The sequence below is a fragment of the Trachurus trachurus genome (genome assembly GCF_905171665.1).
Source record: "Trachurus trachurus genome assembly, chromosome: 17".
NCBI classification, from domain to species: Eukaryota; Metazoa; Chordata; class Actinopteri; order Carangiformes; family Carangidae; genus Trachurus; species Trachurus trachurus.
This window is the reverse complement of record NC_139900.1, coordinates 33114739-33133300: the sequence shown is the minus strand read 5'-3', so window position 1 is coordinate 33133300 and position 18562 is coordinate 33114739. Positions and strand designations below refer to the sequence as shown.

At 41.9% G+C, this 18562-nt stretch overlaps 1 protein-coding gene across 3 annotated transcripts; it reads left to right on the top strand.

The window, feature by feature from the left end:
* Positions 1–9: 9 nt before the first annotated feature.
* stk11 (serine/threonine kinase 11) lies at positions 10–16887 on the top strand. Of its 3 annotated transcripts, XM_083991503.1 has the most exons (12): positions 10–223; positions 868–1043; positions 1923–2909; positions 7740–7823; positions 8013–8102; positions 8408–8540; positions 8959–9095; positions 9508–9635; positions 11051–11108; positions 11830–12023; positions 13768–14012; positions 15362–16887. In XM_083991503.1, the coding sequence occupies exons 3-11, from the start codon at positions 2626–2628 to the stop codon at positions 13974–13976; spliced, it is 1317 nt and encodes a 438-aa protein (XP_083847629.1). In that variant the 5' UTR covers positions 10–223; positions 868–1043; positions 1923–2625; the 3' UTR covers positions 13977–14012; positions 15362–16887. The 3 variants fall into 3 exon arrangements, with proteins under 3 accessions (XP_083847629.1, XP_083847630.1, XP_083847631.1); XM_083991504.1 differs by lacking the exons at positions 10–223; positions 868–1043 and adding an exon at positions 1153–1322; XM_083991505.1 differs by lacking the exons at positions 10–223; positions 868–1043 and adding an exon at positions 1605–1809.
* Positions 16888–18562: the final 1675 nt, after the last annotated feature.

Here is an 18562-nt window from a genome sequence, read left to right as displayed (position 1 = left end):
ATTGCATAGAGTTGATCATGCTCGAGCAGCCAGAGGTGAGGAGGGTGACAGATCAGTGAAATCAGACCTTCAGTTTGCCATTCCCAGGGTGGTTTACATGGGATAAATATAACTCCAAAATCCCAGCTAAGCAAGAGCCGCTCTGGTGTTGGCCACGGCATCAGTCAGTCTTAAGCCATAGTAAACCAATGCATTAGTGGTATAGCGAGGTTTGTAGGTGAAGGTAGGCAACTAATATTATCATTATCAATTATTTGTTTGGTCTGTACTGTCTGTAGCCTATATCACATGTTCATAGAGCCCAAGGTGATGTTATTGTTTTGTCTGAAACTCAAGACAAACTACAAAAACAAATCACAAGCTATGTAATAAGACAGACAATAGCCTCACATTTGGAAATATTTGTCATTTTTCTGTCAATGACTCTATAAACTCTATTTTCAAAACTGTTACCTTTATTTTTCCATAATTTGATTTTTAAAAATGTTTTAAACCCCACTTGGGTGTATAGTTCCTGGGGGATCATAAATAACAGTATGTGATCGGTCAAAAAAAACAAAAAAAAACGTATTTTTTCTGTTTATGAACAGTATTCATACTTCTGTGTGTGTTTGTTTTTAATGAAACATCCTGTAGAAGAGCTGATGTAAGTTACCCACCCCAGGGAAATATCCACTGTAAATGAAGGATGCCACAGATTGCTTGATGAAATAGAAAAGTCTGAATAATAAAACCTCAAAACTACTCGTTGTTGTTAAGTCTTCTCGTGCCTTCAGTTCAGTTCACTGTGAGTGTGTGGGGAGAGAAAAGAGAGGAGAAAAAAAACTTTGATTTGACGCAGTAACGTATGGGCTGTCTGTCTGTCAGTGCTGCTGCTGCTGCTGCTGGTTGGGGGGGGAGAAGATAAACAAGATGGCGACAACCTGAGTGGCAAAGAGTAACACGAAGAGTCAGAAAATCCAGCGGATTTCTTACCGGACCCAAGTAAAGCATTAATTTCACTGCGGACGGCCACACAGAGGGAGATATTTACGTGGATGTAGGTGAGACACGGCAGCAGGAGTTGGTTGGTCGGTTTGTCAACGGGCTTAGCAGTTAGCAGTTAGCCGTTAGCCGAGCGGCTTGTTAGCAGCGCTGCTCCGGCTAACGTTAGCTAGCTGCCGTTAGCAGGATGAGTATACTGTATATCTGCCGGTGTCCGGGGGGCTAGTTTGGCTATTGGAGCTAATATAATGCTTTTGGTGCTGGATGGTCTCTGATGCGGGAAGTCACAGAGCAGAGGCGAGGCAGTTGGATATCTTGCTGCTACACCGGCAAATGAGGTTTTTAACTTTGCTAACCGCTAATCTTAACGCTAGGCAAAGTTGGCTAGCCGCTGTTAGCTGCAGCTGTGTGACGACGTTTGGGTTATTATCCTCCCCCCGGTGGTCGCCAGTCAGCATCTACATTAAAATAGTTGGCGCTGTTTTAAGCTGTCGGACCCCCCCGAAGCAACACCCGCAGTGGACGCCCAGTGTGTGTGTGTTTTTTTTATATCGAGGAGCCACGAAGTGAAAGTTTTTATGTTTGCGAGCGAGTTCATTCAAGCAGATGCGCTGTGTTAGCCTACTAGCTAGCTAACAAATAACACTTGATCAACGTTGCATTTCAGACGGGCGATTGATTTGTCAGTGGCCTCTTGCTGCACTGTGTTTTGAATAAGGCGGAGTGTTACATCGGTGTCCAAATGAAATGATTACTTAGGTGTCTGATGTGTGTGTGTGTGTGTGTGGACCCCACGGCAGAAAGGAAACCTAGTAAGGTTAACCGGTCAGTGTTGATGTCTGGACAGATTGTTTATCCAGGAGGGGCTAACTTAGTTCAGAAGCAAACGAAGGCCATGTGTGTATTTTCCATTAATGTTGAATGACTCTTGTCTGCAGGCACTAGGAGCTGAGGTGGCATGGAGGACACCTGAAGACGGTTGGACACATCGGATGGCTCAGTCGACCTCCAGGAGCCGGGCTGATACCAGAGATTGACTGATCCTGCTGCTGCTGCTGCATTCGTTTGGCCGTAGATCTGGGCTTGGATCTCGTCCAGCTGTGCACACTTATGTGTCCCGGGAAAAACTATGCAATGCAGCATGAAGCTTTGACAGAAATGCTGTGTTGCATGGCCTTGAAGCACGACCGGTTGTGTCTACCTACGCCTGTATGGTATTAAATCTATATAAGGGGTGATCGAAAGTCAAGCGGAGAAGAATAACATTTTAGAATCACAGTTTTTCCTCACATCTGTTCAACTGCACTTGTCACTCATGTAGTACATAACGCACCCTATAAAGCACTAACTCAGCACGGGACCCAACAGGTTCTTCACCTCTGTCTGCACCTCCTATTAAAGAGCCCTAATGTTTACAAATTGGGATTGATCCCCCACCTCCTCCCTCAACTCTCAGGCGTGATTACTCTCTCTCCCATGTTCAGCGTTTTGTAATTTGTCTCTATTCCATCTTGTGGAATTAAAATACTCGGCTCAAATCTGAAAGGTTATACCAGTGGATTACTCTCCAGCAACAGTCATAGCAATTTGCAAACACTTTCTGCACAGGAGGGTTAAGCTGTTGCTGCTGAGCTGTCAGTCATGAGTACCGGGGAGCTGCATCATCTTGACTATCTAAATGAAAATGAACTGATGGAGATGGATACTTTCATTCACCGCATTGACTCTACAGAGGTGATCTACCAGCCACGGAGGAAGAGGGCGAAGCTGATAGGAAAGTACTTGATGGGGGATCTGCTGGGGGAGGGATCTTATGGCAAAGTGAAAGAGATGCTGGACTCAGAGACACTTTGTCGCAGGGCTGTCAAGATACTGAAGAAGAAGAAGCTGAGGAGGATTCCTAATGGAGAAGCCAATGTGAAAAAGTAAGTTTTCTGTTTTCAACCTGCTTTGTTTGACACGTCGTCTCCCTCTGTCTCTGTATCTGATAGTTAAAGTCATAATAACAATGGCACAAGTGACCCTTCATGCAGTCAGGAGTGGTCCATTATGATGAGTACAGTATCATTGATTTGGGAATGCTTTATCAGTATGAGTAGACTAATTAAAATCACACCAAATTTGATTGACAAATTTAATGAATCGTACAGTAGTCCTTAAGACTTTTCCACAATGAGAATTGCCCTTCACTTCTGTACAACTATGTTTTTAACCCATCACTCCATTGCCTGGCCTTGAATCATTTCTCAATATTTTAAGCATCAGCATTAATGATTATTGATTGGATGTTTGTTGTCCAATTTTCAAGTTTCACATAATAAGTTCAACTCGTCACATTTTTTAAAATAATTTTTTTCTTAAATCGTGCTACTCTGATTAGCATTATTTTTGGGTTTGGTCTGAAGTGTCTTGTGTCCACACCCAACAATGATGTGAAACTGCGCTCAACACACCCCAAATGAACTTCTGCATCACTGCATTGACTTCAACTGCTGGAGGCCACAACGAAACATTTCCACTACTCATGGACACACCAAGTAAAATCTATATTTAAATCGGAATTATCTGATAGAACAAATGAAGAAGCGTGTTAGTGCAGTCAGCTGTCAGTACTCACTGCACCAGCCACATTTCAGAGGTACTCAGAAGTTGTTGACATTCGACCAGCAGTGTAGGAGGTGGAAGTTATTTGTCATATTCTTGATTTGTCTTTTCGTATCCTCCCGTCTCCCTCCTCTCTTGTCTTAATGCCTCTGTGGTTTGTCTGCGACGTTTAATGTATTCAAACCTTCTCCTGCACCCTCCGTTTCCTGATGAGTATCAGAAGTTTTAATCACACAGTAGTTTATTAAATATTACTCCAGCCTTTCGCTGCGGGCCTGTGCTAATTATAGAAGAAGCTTTAGAAAACTGTCAAAACGAGTTCACACACAGAGAGAGAGAGAGAGAAGAGCTGCAAGATGGCGTGTTTTTTTTTAGGCCACAGTCAAATCAGCAGAAGAAGAAGAAGGATGAAAAACCTACAGACGTAGCTCAGGGAGAAGTGTTGTGTTTATCAGATGCCCAGACTAACTTCACTGAAATCTGTCTCCAAATATTGTTTACAATTTGATGATAAATTGATGACAAAAGTAGTTTTTTTGTTTTGTTTTTTTGATTGCTCGCAGATTTATTTTCTTAGTTGATACTTCACCTCAGGGTGACGACAAAAACAGCCAGAAACGGTTAAGGTGGGCAAAGGTCAGGCCTCATAATGAGTCTGACAACATATTTGTCCAATCAGAGATAAAAAAAATAATAAACCCAAGACAGAAATCTTTTAGATATGAAACGCCATGTCTCCTGTGCCCTTTTACAGTTGGTTGGTACTGAAAGCAGCATATCAGCAGCTCAACAGCAGTCTGTGTGGAAAGTGAAAACAAAATTAACTTGAAGCAAACATAATATGTAAGGTAACTCACAGTTTGTGTCAGGTAAATCAGTCAACAGGCCTTCTTTCACGGGACTAATATCAGAAGTTACCAATATTTATTGCCTAAAAGATTGACAATACATTGTACACTACACAAAAAAGCTAATAGATAACCTGCAGCTATATGATGAACAATAATAATTCTCACCAACTAGTCTGTAGAAGATGCTGCTTCATGAAGCCACTGTAGAAAATTGTCACCTTGAGAACTTCTCAAAAGAGAGGACTGAACAAATAGAAGGGTAGAAAAAAGTTTTGCCAATTCAATGTGTCACAAAAGGCAGACATAAAGGAAGAGAAGGAGGCCACCAAGACGCCTGTGACAGCTCTGAACCGGGCTGCAGGGTTTTACCACTGAGGCGGTAGACACTGCAGCAACTGTTGCTGTGGTTGAACAAAAACTCACAAGACAGCTTGGTTAGTGTTTGCTGGATGTGAAGGTAGAGGGGCTAACGTGAAAGTGGTGAAACCAAGAGAAATCCTGGAGAAAAACCTAGTGCTTCTTATGAGGAAAAACTTGACAAGGCAGAGTTTTTTCTTACCAACACACAGAGCAAACAGTCAACGTTTCTCAGGACTTACATAAACAAATGTTTTTTTGTTTTTTTTTAATCAAATCCTGAATTTGTTGCCTAGCTTGAAAATGACTGTTGTGTCACAGTCCTCATGCAGCTTGACATGGATTGAACAGATTTGTAAAGAATGGTGAAAAACCGCCGTGTCCAGATTTCTAAGGCTGATGGGGAGTTATCAACGTAGACTGAAGCTGCTTTTACTCGCTTCTCATTAAAGGGGAGTAATACATTTGCCGGTCATTATGTTTGCTATTCGAAGTTATGGTAGAACTAGAGGTGCAGACTGACTTTCATGTCGATTGTTGTCAGAAACAGGAACTTTAAAGATTTGTCTACACAGCAGATAGGCAGGTACAGTTAATAACTGGAGGTCCCTCTCTCTCCTTTGACAGCTATTGTTGCCCTACCTGACACCATGTTTGCACTATCCTGAAATCTTTCCCCCCAGGTGATAGGGTGGTTAGTCTCAAGCCCCTTTTTTTAAATATATATATATTATATCTTTATAGCTGTACTTATATTTTTTAGGAGAACGCTGCAGTGGCAGATTAATGGTTGTGTCACTTTGTTAATAAGACCACAGTTGTGTTCCATGATGTGTAAAATTGGTTTGCCCATGTTTCCCGGTCCTTCTGTCACTTGGTGGAGGTTGTGTGTTTCTGGGTCCTGGCGCCTGTGTGTGTCTGTGTGTGTCTGTGTGTGGATGCCATAGTAGCCTCCAGCCTCCTTATTCAACCCCTGTTCAGCATTCCTGTCTGCCAAACACTTCCTGCTTATACAGGGTTGCCTTGGGGACCGGCATGCTCATACTGGCATTGATTGAGTAATGCCACTCCCGTTTCTACGGCAACACTCCAAGAAAGCCGTGCCCTTGTTTGGAATGACAGGCTCGCACATGGACCGACACTCACGTCCTAAACCTGACACAGACTGTGGACCGGCACAGTATCGATGCAGATTTTCCCCAGTTGTTGATGCTCCCGCTGTGAGCCATTGTAGCTGCTGTATCGCTGAGTGCTGAAATCCTTTCAGCGCTGCAGTCTGCGGGCCTTCCACGGCCAACGGCCATCGCTACACGTTTGAACTCAGACTGCAGATGGACTGCAGCGGTCTCCGTGCTTCCAGTGGCAGCGCTGCCTATGTTTTATGATTTGTTGTATGAAAACAAGCAGTGATGCAGATGCAGCAGTGGCGTGCTACATTTCAGACATGTCATCTGTACTTACTGTCCAACTGAGGAGCACAGCCGATACATAGCTTGAAATGGGGCTATTCATGACGTCCCAGCGTATTTTTATCATGGCTCTGCTTTCACATGTGCAGGAGGCGGCAGCGTCTTTTTCTTTCACCAGTGCAGTGATGCAGCAGTAACTGCTTCTGTGTGTGTGTGTGTCGCTGACTAGGCCCAGAATATCCATTTGTCAGTAGGAAGGTTGCGTATAAGAAAGAGGACTGACACAGCTCATAGACTGCGGGGGTGGGTGGGACAGAGAATTTGAAGTGTTTTCCTTTTTTTTTTTTGGCAACATTGTGTGAAGGTGTAGAAGAAGATGGATGATATAACCCCAGCACTGCAGGGACCATGGGAATTTTATTTATTTTTGACACAGGCGCACTCCTGTTAGAGCTTTGACCTGTTACTGCGTGATACATTTAATCACGTCTTTCCAGGAGGGGTGGGGGGAAACCTATACTCATAAAATAGATTTTCTATCTTCTACTATGTCACACGTACACACATTGTGAATTTTATCATCCGCAAGAAAGAAGGAAGGAGCTCAACATGACCCATACTGTAGGCACAGTCTTCAGGGTCATCTCAATACATCATCATCATCATCATCAATATTCATATTTTCTCCAGATTAAAGTATGAAACCAAAATGTTTAGTGTATGTGTATGTATGTATGTAAGCATGCATTAATTATTGAAAACGTTAGGCTGCTTATTTAAAGACATTGCTGGTAAGTTTTTGGATAAATGCAAACAAAAACTTGCAGAAACTCGAATAGATTTTTTTAATCACAAAATTCCCATCATTGACTATCAGATAATGATCCTAATAATCTGATCCTCTGAGTGTGGATGTGGGTAGCAGCATCTCTGGGGAAGTCTGTGGTTCATACTTTGTGCTGTTCTCATCCAAATCCAAATTCATTAGTGTCCCCACTCACAGCTCTCTGATGAATGTTGAGTCTCCTGGGGGCTACGCCACGCCGCTGATTTAAACCGCTCCTCCTCGGGTAGCAAAGTGAACTGTCAGGTTATCTGTCTTTATAATGAGACTGGTGTAAATGACTGCTGCAGCACTTGTTCACCAGGCTGTGGTATTTTATTTTTTTTAATTTCTTGTTGGTTGAAGTTGGGCCGTACTGACAGAATCAAGCAACGTTTGTTACTTCGGTGTATAATTATCTGTGAACAACCACTAGACAAAACCAAGTTTAGTATCGTAGCATCAGCTCTGAGAGATGATTGGAGTTGACATCAAGCCAACAAGCTTAATAAAAATACCACTAATGAAACCAGTAATACACTTGAGCTCATGCCATCAGTGCTCTAATAGTGCCCATGTATGAACCCTGGCTTTAAGCCACCTACGGTCACAGCAGATGTATTTTTTTTTTTTTTTAAATGAAGCACTCCCTCTCATGTCTATTTCCCTGTTTAATATTTTCCACCTTCTTGTTCTTTTGTCCATCCATAGGGAGATTCAGCTGCTAAGAAGACTCCAACACAAGAATGTGATTCAGTTGGTGGATGTCCTCTACAATGAAGAGAAGCAGAAAATATATCCACATCATGCTATTAAGTGAATTGACGTGTTTATATTTGATCGTTAAGAACTTCAGATGGCAAATCTTTCCTTACGTACTTATACTTTAATGTTTTCATTTAGTAGCTTAGTTGTATTATTTTAGTAGCCCACGTTATTAAAGGATCTGTTTGGTTTGGCAAATTCCCTTAACTCCTGACTTACGTATATGGTGATGGAGTATTGCGTTTGTGGGATGCAAGAAATGCTGGATAGTGTCCCAGAGAAAAGGTTTCCAGTATTTCAAGCTCACGGGTAAGTCTCTCTTTTTCTCTCTACTCCCCCCACTCTCCCCCTCTCTCTCTATCCCTGCTATATTTAGTCTGCGCCTCTCTGCAGCCTTTGCTCCAAGCCTAAGTTTAGGTCCTGGACTGCAGGGCCTCCACCGTTAAAATAACTGACCATAGATTGTGTGAATGTCTGGTTGCTGCTAGAAAGCCACTGAAGCTAAAGTACTGAGTGATGACGGCTCGTCAGACCACAGTGATAAATTGTTTGATGTGCTAATTGTTTTTGTGCATCTTTTTGTCCATCAACCCCTCTGTCGTTCTCTCTTGCAGGTACTTTTGCCAACTCTTAGATGGCCTTGAATATTTGCACAGCCAGGGAATAGTTCACAAAGACATTAAACCAGGGAATCTGCTGCTGACCACAGACGGGGCACTTAAAATCTCCGACCTGGGAGTAGCAGAGGTGAGCTCACCGTCCACATTCCTGTGAATCGTTAGCTCCCACATTTCAGCAAATTAAACAATTAATAAAACCTTGTTTTTCATTTCCACACATTCCACCTAAAGTTGGTTTTGGTAGTTTGGTAGTAGTAAAGTCTAAACTTAACAAACTTTTTTAGACATGCAGCTAAAATATAAAAACTCAGCCAGAGGAAAGGTCCTGTCGATGATAGGTATGCTTTTGAGCCTTAGTGCACTGAAATTCATTTTTTGCCTCGGTATATCATACTTAAAATTTGTGTACACTTAAGTGCGGAGATAAACAAATAATATGGTACTTTTACTTCATCTGGAAATTGAAATTTCCTTCCCCAATGCCCAGTTGTTTCATGATGGATAACTCAAATTCATGTTAATCATATACAACGTGTGTTTTTCAGGCCCTTCACCCGTTTGCAGAGGATGACACATGTCGCACCAGTCAGGGCTCTCCGGCCTTCCAGCCTCCAGAGATCGCCAATGGACTGGACACCTTTTCAGGGTTTAAAGTAGACATTTGGTCTGCTGGTGTAACACTGTGAGTTGTCAGCAAGTTCTCACAAGTCAGGAGATGCTTTACACTGCACAGCACTTTAAAAATACATTTATAGACAGTTTCAATATCAGAGAAAGTTAGATAATTATGTCTGTTTATGTTAATAGATTGATGGCCATAGTAAAAAGCTATCACTTGTCCTTATTTCCAAAGTAGCTCATTCAATTGATGAAAAGACAAACTGACTAAAAGAAACAGTGACAATTTACTCTTTGTGCTGTATTTATACATGTTACGTTGTGTGTAGATTTTAAATAAAACTGGTGTTCTGTATTCATATACAGATGGAAAGATAGTCATTTTGAAGACTATTAATGGTGCCCTATTTTATGAAATACTTATATGTGTGTATATATATTGTAATATTTGTTAACACTTGCTTCTTTCCATTCAGATACAACATTACAACGAGTCTGTATCCATTTGAGGGGGACAACATCTATAAGCTATTTGAGAACATTGGAAAAGGAGACTACACTATTCCTGAGGAGTGTGGACCCCTCCTATCGGACCTGCTGCAAGGTTTGTGTTGCTCACAGCTATATCACAGAGAAATTCATCTTCACTGTCTTTTTGTGGTTGCATTCCTAGAGTGTAGTGGCTGATTAACAGTCCACCAATGAATGTCAATGTTTTTCCTGTATTACAAATACAGTTTTGTGTCGCATTCCATACAAGAGGAAAATGGGAGGAAAGACATTTCTAGTGAGAGCAAATCACCAGAAAGGTCTTTCTAGTTGCACTGTGATCTTTTCTGTGCATGTCCAGTAGGTGGTGCCATGACATTGAGAGTCACTGTGACTTCTCGGCAGACAAGGCTTCCTCCAAACTGTAGAAATCCCTCCAGCTGCTGACGTAGTTTCCATTGATTTTGGAGCCAGCAGCAGAATACTAAACACTTCATAGTGAGGCATTGCTTTTTCCTGAGTGAAATGCTGCAATGCCTCTGCCCCCTTGTAACAACAAAAAAAAACGAAGGGTAAAAAAGAGTAGAGTAAAAAGAGTCTTTTATAGTGGAATATGTAATCGGCTGTATGGTAGCAAACTAACCAGCTTTAAAATCCAAAAACAATGCTGGGAGGATTATGTTTGTACCAACTAAAGAACCCATTCAACGAAGGCTAAATTCCCAAGTAGTATTCCAGCCTATTATCCAGCTTTGCTCACTTTGTCCTTTTATGGTAATGAACACCCACTACTCAGGCCTAAACTCATGGGACAATTGAAAGGACTTAGCTTCAAATTGAGGTGTCATGATGCCCCGTTCACAGTTAATCCAATGTTTAACCATAAAGACGGGGGGAAACAAAGCTGCCGTGTTGTTTTTGCCGTTACAACGTCTCGGTCCTCCATTCTCCATTTTGTGTGAGTGTGTGACGTCTGTGTGTGATGACGCAGCACCTGAGAGATAGTCAGTCCATAATTACATGGTCTAAAATAAGCTCAGTGCCACAAAAGGTGTCCTTCAGCAGGCGCAGCACTACTATCAGCACTCTGCATGCTGCCCCTCTCTGCCTACTGGGAGACAATTACATTATTAGGTCTGGATAGGCACTACATCACCGCTTCTTTATCACACTGACATTCTGCTTTTCCCACCGATTCAGCCCACATTATGATAATTGAGGCACAAAATCTTCATTACATTGGTACAGCTGTTATGTTACTCATATTGATGTTTCCTTACTGTACCCCGTTGACTCCTTAAGCTTCGCAGGATACCTTGTCACTCCAGTGACGAATGAGATTATTATTCTCATTAATTAATGTTCTTTGAATGAGTCTATCGGCTCTCTGCTGTCAGCCCTCCCCTCGGTGCCGTGGCCTCCCACCAGTTAAGGTTAAACACTCCACAAAAAAAGATATGAATGTGGAAATTGGTCGGGATTGTTGTGATTAAATTGACCTTTTACTGTGTGTGTGTGTGTGTTTTTCAGGTATGCTTGAGTACGACCCTGCAAAGAGGTTTTCCATACAGAACATAAGGCAACACAAGTGAGTGTTTCTGTATATTATAATATATTAAATATTATAATATTTATCGTACATAATACAGGGTATCCGCGGGGTCTTGAAAAGTATTAAAAGGTGATAAATCAATTTTGGGAAAATTAAGACCCTTAAAAAGTATTAAAAAGTCTTTTCACGACTTTATAAAGTCTTAAATTTTGAAGGTATTTTTTCTGAATTAGATGTCCAAGAGTTTGAGTCCTAAAAAACATTGTAAAAGTGTGTGAATTTATTCATTTTATTAAAAAACAAAGATGAACCGGTACATAAAATAGAAAAGAAGATTGTTGTTTTTGTTTTTTGAGAGTGGAGCAATGTTTTTTTTTTTTTTTTTTTTGATAAACTCTGCCTTTTATTTATTATCCTAGCCTATTTTGAATTCTGTTGTATCATAGTGGTCTATAGTCTTTATCACAAACTAAAACTGTTAAGTTAAAAGTGTCACTGATGTAAATGGTTACAGCTTGAAGTGGCGGTGAGGTATTGAAAAATATTGAGAAGGTCTTGAAAATGTCTTAAAAAGGTATTAAAATTAACTTCAAGATTCCTGTATATACCCTGTAATATGATGAAGGACAGACCGCTAAATACTGCAGTGACCTAATGTATTAAAATGAATTTAAGATGTGTGAGACCTGACCCGTGAGAAACGTAGTTAAAAGCTGTCATCTGTCATCGCCACATCCTCCGCTCTCGTCCCTGTCAGCTGGGTGCGTAAGAAACATCCTCCGTCTGAGCCCCCGGTGCCCATCCCTGCCAGCGCGGAGAGCAGGGACCCGTGGCGGAGTATGACGGTGGTGCCCTACCTGGAGGACCTGCACGGCTACACGGAGGAGGACGATGACGAGCTCTATGATGGAGAGGATGAGATCATATACACTCAGGACTTCACAGTGCCAGGTAAGTGTGAGCTGACAGTGACAGTTAAATAGGATTGGTGGTGGTTGTTTGTTTTTTAATGTGGCATTTGTGTGACATTAGTCAGCGATTAGTTCATATCCTGTGTGTAATGGTGGTTAGTCGAGATGAGTAGATGCCTATCGTCTCATTATTGGCTACTTCCTCTTAAGACGACACTGATCCATCCCTCTTTTAGATATGTTACAGTAAAAGCATTGCTGTATAGTTTCACATGGCCAAACCGTGACATTAAAGCGCCTCCTCTTGTCAGAAATGTTCTTATAAATGTGAACTGACATCCACCTCTAAATAACCCGCTCTAAGCTGTGGCCTGTGACTTAAAGCTACAGAAGTTAAAAACAGCAGCAGGAGTAGTTTAGTTTCTATTAGCAGTGGGTTGACAGTGCTCTCACTATCACTCATCTCTTTATTACATTCAGTTACCATTTAATTTCACTCATTTAGTTCACCCTGACTTTGTGTGTTCATGTCAGCCAGTTGGAAATGTTGGGTTCGCTTTGTTAAATACTGCAATCAACAACCAATAGTGATTGACACATTTAACCTGCCAATATGTTTTTTTAGTAAACACAGAAGCTGCTGTAGCATTTTACACACAATGGTTTAAGTTGTAACTTCGGTACATGGACTGAACAACAACCCGTGAGTCTGCAGGGATATCGTCCACATGGTGCAGTTTTGTCTCAGTATGTTCTACGACTATAGGTAGATATGCAGCGATGTGGAGAGGGGACGTCTCTGTTCTTAGACCAGCCCACCAGGCTCTGATTGGTTGACTACTTTAACTGTGAGAATCGCTAAAACAGAGCTGTGGGCGCCAAATAAGAGGTCTGAAACAGGCAACGTTTTTGTCTTTCTGTCTCCCTCAAAGCAAATAAATCCTGTTAACCGTCATAGTTTCAGAAAATACTGCAGTGTTTCCACCAGTGAAGTGTGTGTGTGTGTGTGTGTGTGTGTGTATGTGTGTACAAACTTGACCAGAGTGTTGACTCACTTTGGGATGAATAGATAATGACAGCATCTTTATGTTTGATTTAATTTCTTCCCCAACTCCTTTTATCTCCCCCCCCCCCAGAATTCAGAGCCTTTATCTGTTGCTAGGCAACAGCCAGCAATAATAAATGCAGTAGTCGGTGTCGGGGATCCAGAAGTGGTGCCCCACATAAAAACCAAATGGAGCTGCAGAATGTGAATGAAGCGAACTATAAATAGTGTGGTTGAAGTGGTTCTGGTGTGGGAGTATGAATGGTTTTCCAGGCTTCACTCCTACACCGACGCTTCTTATGAAATAATAGTGTACATGGTAAATTAAACAACAGTTTGTCCAGTCTTTTCTCTGTAGCAGCTGGCTTTATGTCACCTTTTCTAATGTTCTCCATGATGGTGCAGTTTTTTGCAGTGGGCAGTCATTTGAACCTTCACACACACACACACCTCTGCACTTGAAATGAATGTTTCACACTAAGATTAGAGCCTGTTTTTCATCTACCGGATTCCCTGTCGTTGTTGGTTACTATATTTCTCACGGTTATCTGACTTGACATTTTGCTGGTGCTGCTGACAAATCCGTTTTTTTAAAGGTTCCTCGTTAAAAAACACGTTTACAGTTTTTATATATATTCTTATACTTAACACACGATCAATATAGAGAAGTCGCATGTGTCAGTTCTTGTCTTGGGTGCAAGTGTGATGGATTTGTCTTTGTGTGTGTTTGTGCTTTTAGGACAAGTGGCCGAGGAACACCGGGATCAGGGGAACGCAGACCACAGTCCAGCTGTAGCCAAGCCAGTTTGTGTGAACGGGACAGAGGGGGGTTCTCTGAACAGCAAGGCCAAAGCCGAACGCCGATCCTCTTCCTCCTCCAACCCCTCACGCAAAGGAGTCTCCACAGCCAGCAAGATCCGCAAGCTCTCCACCTGCAAACAGCAATGACGCCCTCCCCTCCCTCCCTCAGCAACATCCCACCTGGTGAGCTGCTGCTTCTGAGGGACGCCTTTTCATACAGTAGAAAGAGCGCGGGGGCGTGGGGGATTAAGATAAACAGCAAGGGAGGACAGGTGCGGCAGGTCCAGATGAAAAGATTGCAGAGATGAAATGAGAATTTGTTAGAACAGACAGAGACGTAGAGATGAGTATCAGGCAGGAGGAGGAGGAGGAGGAGGAAGAGTGGAAGAGGAAATCAGGGAGTGGAGAGAGAATCTGTGTTGATATTCAGCGAGCAGCGCTCTGACTCACCACCGCTCCCCAGGCAAACACATGGGCGCTTTCCTATACAGTCATGAAAACTAGAACTGGTCCGCTCCAGTTTTCTCCGCTCCCTGTAAAAGCGTCGGTCTAGATCAGAGCCTTCCAGGTGTTCGTCGGTGAAACTCATTCAGATGAGAAAGTGGGGCAGATACTGTATATGCTGCGCTAATTTAACGAGTTGCCACCCACAGTTTGCTCTTTCAGTCTCTCGCACATACAAAGCCACTCACGGCATGAGGCTGTTTGTCATGGCTGCAGTTCAGAGAGAGAGATGCTGTGTATTAATTTGTTCAGGCGATGACTCACCCCGTATGAGATAAAGTGGGCTGTGGGATGTCTGTCTCTCTTTTTCACCCAGTGGATGAGTCTGTGTGTGTTAACGGCACCAGCCAGTACTCGTCTTGTAATTTTATACAATTTTATACATATAATTTCTTATTTCGCACATTCTGTGACATAAACTGTAAACTGTTTTCTTGTCTGTAACAACATCTATTGCACGTCTGTCCGTCCTGGGTGAGGGATCCCTCCTCTGTTGCTCACCCTGAGGTTTCTCCGATTTTTCCCTGTTAAAAGGGTTTTCCATGGAGTTTTTCCTCAGTCGATGTGACGGTCTAAGGACAGAGGATGTTGTTACGATGCCATGTAAAGCCCTTTGAGACAAACTGTTTGTAAAAACGGGCTATACAAATAAAATTGCCTTGCCTTGCCTTAATAGAAAAAACAAGAGCACTCGCAACTCTGCAGGACTCAGTGTCGGTTTATTGTAGTGACGTACGTTTCGAGCAATGTAGCTCTTCGTCAGACAGTAGGATAGCTATCAGAGGCCATCTTAAATACTACTAGTCACATGACTTGATCAGGAGAAGATAGTATACAGCTGTTGCAGGTGTCAGAATGAACAGAAAAACATAAGACAACAGGCAACCTCAATACCCTGACCTTGATATTCTCGGTGCATATAAACAAATGTACATGGTGTCACACAATCAAAACTTGCCTTGCCTTGCCTAATAATTCTGTCTTGCCGTTTTGTGCGTCTTCTCATGCTCCTGCTCTGTCCCTCCCAGGTTTACTCGTTCCCGTCCTTCTGTGTCTGGAGTCCTCACAATTGTGAGAGAAACCTGCTGACGTTAATGCCCCCCGTACCTCCTCGGACCACCGACCTGCAGAGTCTTTTGAAGATGCGGTGCGAGTGACCGGGAGGAGGAGGAGGACAGCATGAAATGTTCTTTTTGCTCTGAGACTGAGGCACTGGCTGTGAAGATGGTGTTGTTTTTTTTCCTCCCATATTTTGACTCCTGTCATCCACTTCTGTCATCTGGTCATCCCCCTCTCCTTTATCCCCTCCATCCTGTCATCCTCTCTCGGAGGGCCAAGTGTTGCACCCTGGACGTTACAAACACCATCACCCCCTGTACCCCCACCCATCCAAACCCCCCCCCACACCCCACCTTCTGTTTCTTTGACTACCTTTGTTTTTACAGAACCCTAATGGCAGTTTTTAAGACACATTGTGATGTGTAAAAAATTAAAGAGAAAAAAAAAGATAACAAAACTTATGAATAATTCTATATTTAAATCTATGATGAGAATAATTATGATAGTACTCTACTACCACCAACATAAAAAAAAAACTGCATGCTGTACAGAGCTGGAAGAAAGGGAAAGTGCTTGGTTTGTTGACAGACTTGACAGACTGACGCATTGAGATCCACCTTTGTCCTGTTGGGGATTTTTGATTTCCATTTAGGGTTTTATTTTTATTTTTATTTTTTCCAATGAATATTTTTTAATTATTATTTATATAAAATATGTCCCAAACAGGCTGTTTTGTTGAATGATCCTTTCTGTTTAAGTTTGAGTTGAGCATGTTTTTATTAAGCAGTACAACTCAGTGGTTTATGTTTTTTTGTTACTTATTATTATTATTATTATTATTATTATTACAATCATTATATCTATTTACTGATAGAAAACATAGATTCATTTTTCTCTGGGGCCTTCGACCAGTTTGTAGTCACATCCTAGTGCATCAGGGGCAGATGCTGCTCGACCGCAGGCTGTGTGTGACGTCACATCTGCCCAGTCGTCCGTTTCCCAGCGATGCTCTTTGTTGTGCCGATCTCATCAGCGGGAGCCCTGCCCCCCCTCTCTTACGCAGTCAGTCCCATCATCAGCGCCTCGCAGGGAATAAATCAGAGATCTATCAGGTGAGTCACAGCTCAGAGGGAGGGAGGGAGGGAGGGAGGGAGCAGGACTTCCCACGTCAGCAAGGTCGACAGAGAGGTCCTCCGTTCGACAACATGCGAGAGGAGTAACGTGGCGAGGATGAAGAGACACCTCATGTTGAACAGGCTGCAGTGTGATGAGTACGTGAGGACACACTTCAGGCTCTCGTGGAAATTATTCTGATGTTTTGACACTTTCACACATCAGGTTACATGAATCACATTACAACAGTATAATATCATGGGTGGGGGAGTCACTTTTCTTTTCTTTTTTTTTACCCCCATGTCTTTTATTAAGAAAAATGTTCAATCCAAAGTTGTGCCTCAGTTGGTCCCACAAGGTCTGGCCTTTGTCGAGGCTGCAAGACGTCTGCATTTTCTGCACTGTTTTATAATAAAGCAGATGGTTTACACCATGAAATGAGAACAAAGACATGAGTTTCATAAACTACACACATACTGGATGTGCTGCAGCTCATACCACAGCCTGTGTGGAAATCGCAGTTGTGCAGGTGCCATTCTTCATCACACATTAAACCAAGGTTGTTCGACATGAACAGAAAACAAAACAAATAACACTTGAAAACCAGACTGAAAGAGAGAGGAAGAAGTCTTTTCATTCGGAGTTCTAATGACACTCAAAATCCTAAAATTATCTCCAGATTGGAATAGCTGCAACGATAAATTAATCTATTAGTCTGCAGCAGCTTTCATAATGGATTAAACATTAATCATTTTACCAATCAAAAATCCAATTTTTTGGCTTTAGGTTCTTGAGTGCAAGGATTTGCTGCTTCTCTCTGCATTATTATTATTATTATTATGTTGGATTTCGCAGTAGTTTGTTAAACAATAGAAGACACTTGAAATAGAACCTGAAATGTCTTCTTCAAAACAGTAGTTTCACACATACACATACACACACAAAAAAAAACAGGTCAGAGTCCTGCTCGGAGGATATTGTTTGCTCAGACCAACAAAGACGAGGTGCAGTTCAATCTCTCTAGAAACCTAGTGGACAAGATTTTAATGTATTAACGTTTTTGTTGAAGAAATCTTTGGACTTCACTAATGTGATATTAAGCCAATTATTATGAAATTGTCGACAAATAAAATAATCAGCAGCTTTTCAAATAAACAAAGCAGTAGCTCTTTAACCCTGAAGGAGATAGCCTGCCTTCATATTTTTGACATTATTTGTAATGCCCACAAATTCTATGAAAAGACAGAAACCAACAATGTGTCAAATAGGGGTCGTTGTGTTAAAGTGCATATTTATACCGGCAGGATGATGTCTGTTGGATTCACTCAGATTTAAGTGGCCGTGTTCATCATTCATCATTCGATCATTGTGGCTCATTGATGTGTTATAGTTTTTACACAACGACTGAGCTCTAAAGCCTCTAAAGCACAAAGCAATAAGCTATATTAGACGTCGGCCACATAGACAGCACGTCTTAGTTTTGGTCAATTCATGTTTGGTTTTGGTCTTTTTATAGGATATGTTGACAGTGATAAAAATATCACCAGACATATCTTTTATTTAGTGGTACAGGGTGAGTATATTCCATTCTGCCAGGATTTGGGAACGGGCAAAATGCCACTGCTGTTCAATTTAAACCTCCTGTTTCACAGCCTCAAACTCTCTGTCACTGAACCATCTGTCTGAAAGCCTGAGAGGCTCCTGTGTCAGTCTTTTTAAGTATCATCTGTCAATCTCCCCCAATACAACACTCCACTAGAGCCTGCAGGAGCTCCTGGATCCCAGCTCCTTAATTATGATGCGAAACAGGAACAGATGACTAATAACAAAGGTGCAATACAAACATAAGAAATATGAGTATAAAAACGCTTGATGCACGTACTTTCAACCACTTTGTATTTTCTGGATAACCTATAATAATGTTCTTTTTCTATTCTTTTTTTTTTACATGATCAGCATTGTTCCTCCTAGCTGTCACCAAATACAGACGCACCAAGTTCTCGTACACATTTACCCTCATGATGATTGAGACAAGAAGGACACTTGAGGAGGATATG